This window comes from Halichondria panicea, chromosome 9 (assembly GCF_963675165.1).
Source record: "Halichondria panicea chromosome 9, odHalPani1.1, whole genome shotgun sequence".
NCBI classification, from domain to species: Eukaryota; Metazoa; Porifera; class Demospongiae; order Suberitida; family Halichondriidae; genus Halichondria; species Halichondria panicea.
This window is the reverse complement of record NC_087385.1, coordinates 5,772,095-5,782,087: the sequence shown is the minus strand read 5'-3', so window position 1 is coordinate 5,782,087 and position 9,993 is coordinate 5,772,095. Positions and strand designations below refer to the sequence as shown.

General features: G+C 45.4%; 2 protein-coding genes across 2 annotated transcripts; one reads left to right on the top strand and one right to left on the bottom strand.

Annotated features, from left to right (window-relative positions):
• The first annotated feature begins 295 nt into the window (after nt 1–295).
• On the top strand, nt 296–1,544 carry LOC135341635 (UDP-glucose 4-epimerase-like). Its single transcript, XM_064538239.1, has one exon. The coding sequence runs from the start codon at nt 386–388 to the stop codon at nt 1,439–1,441; it is 1,056 nt and encodes a 351-aa protein (XP_064394309.1). The 5' UTR covers nt 296–385; the 3' UTR covers nt 1,442–1,544.
• Nucleotides 1,545–1,614: 70 nt separating this feature from the next.
• LOC135341599 (histone demethylase UTY-like) lies at nt 1,615–9,886 on the bottom strand. The gene is made up of 20 exons (XM_064538196.1): nt 9,744–9,886; nt 9,188–9,290; nt 8,912–9,026; nt 8,605–8,716; nt 8,169–8,344; nt 7,461–7,589; nt 7,115–7,346; nt 6,731–6,862; nt 6,550–6,608; nt 6,200–6,390; nt 4,843–6,027; nt 4,452–4,628; nt 4,156–4,284; nt 3,852–3,983; nt 3,231–3,448; nt 2,926–3,070; nt 2,670–2,763; nt 2,461–2,551; nt 2,132–2,366; nt 1,615–1,994 (listed from the first exon to the last, which is right to left on the bottom strand). Exons 1-20 carry the CDS (start codon nt 9,854–9,856, stop codon nt 1,905–1,907), a joined length of 3,858 nt encoding a protein of 1,285 aa, XP_064394266.1. The 5' UTR covers nt 9,857–9,886; the 3' UTR covers nt 1,615–1,904.
• Nucleotides 9,887–9,993: the final 107 nt, after the last annotated feature.

Sequence of the window (9,993 nt, the reverse complement as noted above, 5' to 3'; positions counted from 1 at the left end):
TTGCGGTCACGTGACAATGTACAGGCCAAATGCACTGAACTTGTAGTGATTCGTGCACACATGTCAGACCTCCTCTGGTACCGCGGTACCAAAACATGGGAGCGAGCTCATGAATCAGCTGCACCTTAAAAGGGAAGCATCAATATCATCTGACCACTTTTAGTATCTTGACCTTTTCTGGTTTTGACAATTAACATTCCAATGTATTGTTCTACAATGACCTCAATATCCACAAAGAAACAAGACACACGCCCAATCCTTAGTTGGGCGTGGCCCGATCCTCTCCCTCCCCGTCAGGAGACGGTCGAGCCACGCCCAACTACCCAATCCTACTGTACTTTTAAAGATCAGCTATCGGTAGCTAGCTACGTACGTATACATTACTATGGCCGAATCAACGAAAGGGAATAGTGACAAGTTCATCCTGGTAACTGGAGGGGCTGGTTATGTGGGAAGTCATACAGTATTGGAGCTTCTCCAAGCTGGGGACTATCAACCAGTCGTGGTGGACAATCTTGGCAACTCCTCCACTGAGAGCATTAGGAGGGTTGAGACTCTCACTGGAAAGAAAGTTGACGTTCACACATTCGATCTCTTAGATCGTGTGAAGCTCAAGGAACTTTTTATGAAATACAAATTTTACGCTGTTATTCATTTCGCTGGACTGAAAGCTGTCGGAGAATCAGTGCGTCTACCTTTGCGTTACTATCGTATTAACATTGAAATTGCTCTCAATCTGATCGAGACAATGGAAGAATTCGAAGTTCGAAACTTCATCTTTTCCTCATCAGCGACTGTGTACGGTGACCCTCAATACCTGCCCATTGACGAGAAGCACCCCACTGGTAACTGCTCCAATCCCTACGGCAAAACAAAATACTTTGTTGAAGAGATTCTCGCCGACTACCACAAATCGAACACAGATTGGAACATTGTCCTACTGCGCTACTTTAACCCTGTTGGAGCCCACAAGTCGGGCATGATCGGAGAAGACCCTCGAGGTGTTCCAAACAACCTCATGCCGTTTGTATCTCAAGTAGCTGTTGGCACCAGACCGGAACTACTAGTGTTTGGAAGCGACTATAACACACCTGATGGGACTGGCGTGCGAGACTACATCCATATCGTTGACCTTGCCCTAGGGCATGTGGCAACACTGAGACAGATCGACAGTAACTGTGGACTCAAGGTGTACAACCTCGGAACTGGGAAGGGAGTGTCAGTGATGGAACTAGCCGATGCCCTCGGGGAAACTGTGGGCAAGCCGATACCACGGAAGATTGTTGGACGAAGAGAGGGCGACATAGCAACATGCTATGCTGATCCAAGTCTGGCGGAGAGAGAGCTGCAATGGAAGGCCACTCGAGACTTGGCCCAAATGTGTGAGGATACCTGGAGATGGCAGAGCAACAACCCTCAAGGATACAACAGCAAAGAATAGTCTAACTGTTATGATTTTTAGGGTTTAGATATTTATTGAATAGCTGATTATCTGTATGTAGGATCGCTCCTGTCGATCGATCATAATTATATTTAATAGATTGTGGAATGACAATTTATATATCGTCAAGGGCGTATAAATATATCCTTTATACGCCCTTGATACATAATATATTATACCAACAATAACAATGGTTTCTTTTAATTTTACAAAGATCACATTTCACATGTTACACAAAAACAAGAATCAAAATGGTGGTGGTCAAGTACTTATAACACAATATTAAAACAAAAGAACAAAATATCTACACAAATAATTATATGCTCTGTTCCACAAAGCCAGAAACAGTATAATACAGTCATGTACATGTGATAAGCCAGTAGTTTCAAGTAAAGTGTTGAGTCAAAATAATAGTTTCATGTATTCGGAAAAGGAACAAGGTTTAAAAACACTGCGCAGGTGTTTAGTGGGCAGCTTGAGGAACGGGACTGTAGACAGGTGGTGGGTGGAGCTTAAAGTTGTCCAGTGTCTGTTGCAACTCCCCCGTGTCAAACTGTAGGGGGGGGGTAGCATATGTCACATGATAATACGGCACAAATATGACAAATTAAACCAATAGCCTCTATCCACATGGTGATAATTAACATACTCAGCACAACTGGTACACACTCGTTTGTTAGACATACTCACCTGTCTGAGTACTGTGAACGATTTCTCCATAGCCATGGCACACTTGTGACAGTAGACCAGGTACTCTCCCTTGTGACTGAGGACAAACAGCATGTTGAAGACCTCGTCCAGACAGTTGTTGCAACAGGGGGCAGTCTCATTTTCCATACGAGGGTGGGGGGTGAAGGGAATTGACGCTTCGGCCAGATGAGCTGCGAGTCTGTGGGTCTGTGCCAGAGAGCTCTCAAGCAGACTCCTACGCATGTGATGAGCCAAAATTATATGAGTATATGTACAAGCAGCATAATAATGTAAGTGTGTAACAATGTGCTGTACGTATGTATGTGTACCTCAGTTGCAGGTAGAGAGCTTCATCCACAATCTTGATTTTCCTGGCCAAGCTCCAAGAGAGATGGATCATTGGAACAATGCTGCGTACGTCTGCAGTACACAGAGCCATAACAACCAAGACAACAGTTATAGGGTGCAAATGTAACGTAAACAACAACTATAGAACGTACACCTAAAGAAGCACGCAGAGAAAGGAGGGGAGACTTACTGCGCATTTTGTTCCACATGTATCTCTCCCAGGCCATTCTGAACTGGTGAGCAGTGATGGGGCCGACATTCCACGCTATGTTGTTGCATACAGTCTGCAGGAGGGAGGAGAGAGAACCATCTTACTCACTCAGCAACCAGTAACAATGCATGTACAGTACATACACGTACGTATTGTGATCCAGTACAATATAAGGTACAACACTGAAACTACAATTAGGTATATAAAGGCGGCCAGTAATTGAGAACTAACTCACATTAGCTTGAACCCAGTGTACTGTTCCGGGGTTGAGCCAAACAATGTCCCCAGGCTGTTGAGTGAACCGGTAGACCGGAACCCTCATCTCCTCTAGCTCCTCCAAGATAGGCCACCATGACCCGGTGAGGAAGCACAACTTGTGTCTGGAGGAGGGGTTAAGTTAAGTGGTAATGATCGACTGCCAAGTTTGCTAATAATGTACTGTAGCCTGTAGTTACTTTAATTGGCAAAATTTCTGCTGATTTAGTTCATTTTAAACGTTGTAGTAATATTTTGTACTTATAATGACACCTAATGACTCACTTGTCACAGAGCTTGTGGAAGATGCCCCAGTACTTGTTGTGCACAGAGAACCACTCGCACCCTCCAGGGCCAATGTTGATGTTCACAGAGCAGAGATTGTGGTTCTCCTGGTGTCCGGGAGTACGTGAACCCGGGACCTTCATGTACAGCTGGGCGGAGTTCACACCGAGGATAGAGTAGCCAATGTGTGCGAGAAGGTTGGCCTCAGGGCAGTTAACCTGAAGTGCATGTGTGTGTGTGTGTGTGTGTGTGTGTGTGTGTGTGTGTGTGTGTGTGTGTGTGTGTGTGATGTGTGATGTGATATGTGTGTGTGATGTGTGCAGAGCTACAACGTAGTCATGAGTGATCATTTTGCAGTAAATTTGAACTCAAAGGGACCTGAACTTCCTGAAACTATAGTAATGAGGAGGTGTGCAATGAGCAAGGTCTTGGGGTCAAAACTGAATACACTACATACTATCAAAGGTAAACCTATCAAAACCACCTGAAACCTTATACATTGTACAGTGTAAAGGTGGGTGAGTGAATGTCAGTTACCCTGAGGAACTTTGGCAGTTTCTCAAACCACCTGAAATCTTATACATTGTACAGTGTAAAGGTGGGTGAGTGAATGTCAGTTACCCTGAGGAACTTTGGCAGTTTCTCAAGCTCCTCCAGCTGCCTACCCCACTTTTCCCAGTCAGACAGGTCCACGTTGGTGCCAAAACGAATCAACTTCTTGTTGGAAGACTTGAATTCACCACTACTTGACTTCTGGAGAGACACAATCAAGGCTTTAAATATTTGCAATTGACAGTCAACACAAAAGTTGTTTTTCACACAGTGAGATCTATACTCTACAGTGCTGAAATGCATAAAGTGTCATGCTATTGCGAATGCTATGCGCAACATGCACACACTAGATAGGAACATAATTATAAGACACCTTTTTCTGCAGCATTTGCTTTTGGTACTTGGCGTACTCCTTGACGGTTGTGTAGGTCCGCTGACTCTCGTATCTCCACACCTGCTTATGCCCGTTGAGCTCAGTGTTCTCATCAGCTGCTTGTTGTACCTGCATAGAAAATAAAATGTACACTGGCAGTAAATAAATAACAGACATAGCATTGGCAGTGGATTTATAAGAGAAAACAATCACAAGTCAAAACTATGACCTATCAAAGTTAGCAAAAAAAATAAACTATGAATAAGACAAGCTATAACTACACACAATTTACCCACCTGCTCTCGAACCTCCATCTCGTGGTCGGGGCAGGTCTTTACGATACTCTTGGAGGAGAAAAGCTGGAGGTTAAGGTTCACCAGCGGACAGAGTCCACGAATCATGCAGACGGGGGTGTTGGGGTTACAGCAGAGTCCATGGAGGGTCTCGGAGAGCGCCTCCTCTTGAGTAGACACCTGCCAGGAGGAATAAACACGAGTGTACCAGTGCACTTTATCACAATGCCATAATAAGCATATTGTACTAGAAATTTCTTGCTCCATTAACAGCTACAAATGTCTAATGTACATCACATCATAATTATCGTACACATTATAATGTTTTGCGAGCACATGCACTCATGACTGAGTAGACCTTAAGAATAACACAAGGGAAGTGTCAGTCTCTCACCTCAAACACAGGTACTTCTGGGCGGAGATCCACGACTTCCTCCTCCGCTGGAGGGTCAGTGGGGGTCAGATCGGGGTCACGCTTCATGTACTCTCCATCGTCGGCTAGTGAGGGAAATGGTTCGTGAATTGGGTCCAATAAATCGTCCAACTCGTATGGGCTGTGCAGTAGTAGGGCATTCGGACTGAGGAGAGGAGAGTTGGAGTCCAGTTGGAGATTAGTATCGGCTGAAGACACACCGCTAGACGAGTCGGAATTAACCTCACACGATCGAGTGGATTTGGCCGGAAGTGAATGCTCCTCAGCAACGAGTATGGCTTCAGTTGAGGTCATACTGGTAGCACTGTCTCCGTTCCTTGTGGGAGGTGGTTGTCTCTGTTCCATACCATCAAGCTCATTCCAACACATGGCCGTTTGCGATTTGTATTTTCGTTCAATGGTGGGAGACTTGAGAAGATTGACGATGGACTGAGTCAGGACACTCTCTTGGCTACCGCTTGTCTGTAAGTACTCGTGGAAATCTTCCTCGCTGAGTTTCACATCGGGGAGGGGTGAGAGGGAGGAGAGGTCACCAGGGAGGGAGGAAATTGCCGTGGCAGTAGTGGGGGCGTGGCTAGGGTAGTAAGGTGTTGGAGCAGTTGAAGAGCTCATATAATCAGTGGTGAAGGGGTTATGTCCATTGACAGAGTGAAGTGAAATTGGAGTAAAGCATGAGCCGGCTGCAGAGCCAGGGCTTGAGTTAGAATGAAATGAAGATAATCCAGTTGTACATGTAGGTGCAGACGAGTTCGAATCGCAATGAGTTTTTTTGATGCCCAAACTAGTCGGCCGAGTGTCAGCAGTAAACCCAGAGAAAACATCAGAAGTTGAGAAGGCATTTGGCTGAGCCAGAATATCGTGCTCCCCTAGAGTAGGACCTCCCACATTGACAGGACCCCCGGTGTTGATATGACCCCCCGTGTGGACTTGGCCCCCTGCAGTCTGGTCCAGACACCGGAGGGACAGGCTGGGATGCCAGGTGTCTCCCATGTTGCGGATAACGATTGGTTCGTTGTTGTGACGATTTGTGCGCTGCTTCTTTGGGACCGGCCCTTGGTGTACAGTATTTCTAGGGGAACAAAACGAAGGGGAGAAGTTGGGTAGAGAGGTGAGAGGACTCGTTGATATTTCCAGTGAAGAGAGATCCTGAAGGGATGGAACATTGGGTTAATCACAATAGCAGCGGCTTGACAAGTACAGGCTTATACTTTGTAGTACAGGTACATTGTAGTACTTACAGTAATGTATGCATATTATTCAATGCTGTACAGGTGGGTACCTTTCGAAAAGTACGATAGTTTGACATTTGTGTGCTCACCAGTAGTGGGCTATAAGTTGATCCAGAGCTCTTGGGCGAGCTTCGTACGTGGGAGGGGACTAGTGTGTGCCACGCCTCCTTGAGTGTGGGTAGGGTGTGCGGCTGAGTCTGGAGAATGGTGGGGCCAACCATTGTAATGTACTGCTCCAGGTTCGCAACTCGGGAGAACAAGTACTGTCCAGTCTTGTCAGCTGTGGGGGGAGGTAGAGAAGTAACAACTCTTGTCTTTATATATCATAAGTTGGATGACAGGAATACATGATTGTGTATACACAAAAAGACACAAAAGGAATGCAACGACAAAGGAAATGCACACAATAATTATGTTGAGAATGAGAAGCTCCCCTCACCATTGATTTGCTCTGCTGATCTGATGAAGATGGAATTCTTATAAGTGATGAGTGCATCTCTGCAGGTGGAAGAACAGTATCACAACATAATGAGATTCATTGTCAAACGTGTACATCAACAAAGGTTCGGGGTTTCCCACAAACCTACTATATTTCTCACGTTTGCAGACAATGCACTTACATTGGCTGAGAGACTGACTCATAGAGACAGCCCATGTCCGTCCATGCCTCGTGCCGTCCGGGGTCAAGGTACACGGCACAGACGTATGACTGTAGACTGTCCTTAGCCTGACCCATGTTGTGGTAAAGTATCCTGTGAGAAAAAGGGAGAGTGAAGTACTAACAATGTCATTCCAGTGTAGGGTTTCTGTGTGCAACTGTGCAGACTAAGTGCATTGGAATGAACCAATGAACTCTTGCATGTACCACAATTAACAGCACACGGGTAGTACTACTTCCCTAGTGAAAACAGTAGCCTCTGATGTCTTTAATCAGCAAGCCCCATCACAAACAATAGTTATTTTATGACAAGGTATATAGTTTTAGGTATTCGTGCCACTCTCACCCAATGGAGCACCATATCTCTGCCTGGTTGTCGGTGGACTTGTTGACAGCTTGCTGATACGCTAGGAATGCATCCCGTGCCCGCCCCTGGGAGGCATGGCAACGGCCGAGGAAATACCAGGCCTGAGAGGAGGCGTAGTCTGCACCCACGGCCAGTTTGAGGAGGTCCACTGCCTTTGCTGTGGGGTTTTCACACATGATGGCAACCTCGGGTACACTGTGATACAGCCATCCTGCAGTGGAGGAGGTAGTTAGAGTGCCAGTACTATCAAAACTGTGCTAAAAGACAAGCACGTGCAATCTACACGAGTCTAATGAGTTGTTGTTGTTATGATAACAGTAATTACCTAGCTGTCTGAGAGCCATGGCCTTGACAGAGTTAGGGACGTTCTTTTTAGCGAGAATGCCCTCAAAGGTCTCCTTGGCAGCAATGAAGTGACCTTGCAAGTGGTGGATGTGACCAAGATGGAACTGAACTGTGGGGAGAAACGATTCATGAATGATTCAACAAATAAATCTCTAACACCTACTATTGTAAACTAGTGTATGGGCCAAAACTGAGGGTTTATAATATGAGAACACTACATCTTATGGCATGAAAATAACAGGCTCCCCTCTCTGGTACACTGTGTGGGGGATGGTATGAAAATAACAGGCTCCCCTCTCTGGTACACTGTGTGGGGGACGGTATGAAAATAACAGACTTCCCTCTCTGGTACACTGCGTGGGGGGAACAGCCAAAGCCATATAGGCATATCCTGTAACAATGCTAAGGTGTCAAGAGTCTAGTTAACGCTGTCTGGGTGTTGACCTTGGAGCACAGCAAGGTGCATTACTTAGAGGTACTGTGTTAATGAAAGCCCTCACACCTGTACACCTGCACACAGCAGCTGGACACAGACTGCCATACATAAAACACAGACCCTCTACACTGGCATTATCCTACAGACCCACCTACAGGCTAATAATCATTGTTATAGTGGGGAATTAATTGTGAGCTAATAAGTAGTATTCCCAGAAACAGGAAACAGGGAATTGTTTTAAAACACACTCACTTTCCAATTTTGAGAAGCTAGCTGGTCCACTCAAGTGGGAGGCCTGCTTGAAGTGATGAGTGCTGCTGTTGTATTCTCCCTTTGTCTTGAACATGACCCCCAGCCGGAGGTGGATCTCTCCTCGTCTTGCAAACTCTGGAGCCAACGTCAACACTTGTTTGAATGACTCCATAGCCCTAGAGAGGTAGCACACAATAGAGGTAGTCAGGAAACACATCAAATACTGCTTGTCTTTTGGCTTATATAATATCTAGTTAGATCACTAGCATACAAAAAGCTCTGCAAAGGCTGCTCTCGTCTCAAGCTTGCTTGTGTGTGGCTTTTTCCATTATGTAATTACTTCTCGGATCACCATGCAACAAAGCTAAGATTTATTTAACCTCTGCAACAGCCGATATGGTACTCCAGAGTGACCTAATAATTATTGTGAACTCACCAGTCGTAGGAGTTGATGCCGAAGTAGATGAGTCCCAGACCATATTGCATGTTAGCGTTCCTGCTGCTCTCCAGGGGGCACAGATACTGGTACTGCTGATAGGCCGAGAGAGCTGTGGGGGGTAGGATGTGTGTGTTTGGAGGGGGGTATGGTATATATTGAGGTTATTATCAGACTCTGCATTCAAACATTCAAGCAGGTATTAAACATTAAAATAATGGCCTATCTATTATCTCCTTAACAGTTAATCCTTAGCAATTACTTCAAACTCATTAAACATAATCATTACGAAATGTGAACTATATACCATCAGTGTACTGCTCCAGTAGGAGGTGCAGATGACCTAGTTGACAGAAGAGCTCTGCTCTGAGTGCGTCTGACAGGGGACCAACAGTCAGGTCCCTACAGAGCCTGGCAATGCCCTGTGGGAGAATGCATGCATTGATTAACTCTGGGTGAGATCTAATCTGTCCCTATCCATCTATATACAATGTACACTCCTAGTGTTAATGAGGACTCCCCAAAGAAGTAGAGAGATAGTCATCCTCACAGCTAGCTAGCTTTGCTGTCAACGCATTATTACCTGCTGTACAAATTCCTTAGAGAGGAAGCTTGTCGAGCTTGGGCTGCCATTGGAGGTGGGGTGGGGGGAGGGGGTTTGGAAATCCAGGAACCCAAACGATCGACTGTCAAGTGTGCATGCACGGAAGTGAGGGTTGAAATCACTAGTAATCATGTGCCAAATGCGCAATTGTGTGAAAGGTGTGTGCAAATGTGAAATGGTTTCTAATGCTCTTGTGCCAAGACGATTTTGTTGTATATTGGGCCCACTGTGTGCAGAAAAAACAACAAGCCAACAGAATGTAACATAGGATATGAGGGGAAATCCCAGTATAGTAAACAATGCACAGCTGCCTCTCTCTCTCTAATGATTTGCGTGTTGCTATCGGCACTCATGAGAAGACACACTATAAACTCTACTAGCGGTACCAATGAAATACAAAATCAATCTCTCTACCTAGCATTTATGCTTATTAATTAAGACAACTGTGTACTAGTTTCCATGAAGCTATTATAAACCACATGTTAATCCACTGTCATTATTTTATTTGGTGCAGCACAAGTGAGTAGATCCTCACCTATCCAAGCTTCTGATGACCTCCATAGCGCGTGGAGAGGGATCATCACTGGGGACCACGTTAGGAGGAGGTCCAATCTGCTCAAAAACAGGCTGATCTGGTGTAACCGACATTTCCTTTTTTTCTTTTCTTTCTCAGTGAAGCGCGATGACGTTTATAAAGCTTTCTCACAAAGCTAGCTTTACTACTTCTTGTGGGCGTGTCCAGCTGAAAGTGAACGGAGAAAACATTGAAAGTATACTGAGAACAG

Bases quoted from the DNA above. Each gene is read 5' to 3' on its own strand.
- LOC135341635 (XM_064538239.1), top strand. From the start codon at position 386: ATGGCCGAATCAACGAAAGGGAATAGTGACAAGTTCATCCTGGTAACT.
- LOC135341599 (XM_064538196.1), bottom strand. From the start codon at position 9,856: ATGTCGGTTACACCAGATCAGCCTGTTTTTGAGCAGATTGGACCTCCT. The intron at 4,629-4,842 runs GTGAGAGACTGA...TCCTCCTGGCAG, and splicing joins CAGAAGTACCTGTGTTTGAG to GTGTCTACTCAAGAGGAGGC. The intron at 3,449-3,851 runs GTAACTGACATT...CATGCACTTCAG, and splicing joins AACTGCCAAAGTTCCTCAGG to GTTAACTGCCCTGAGGCCAA.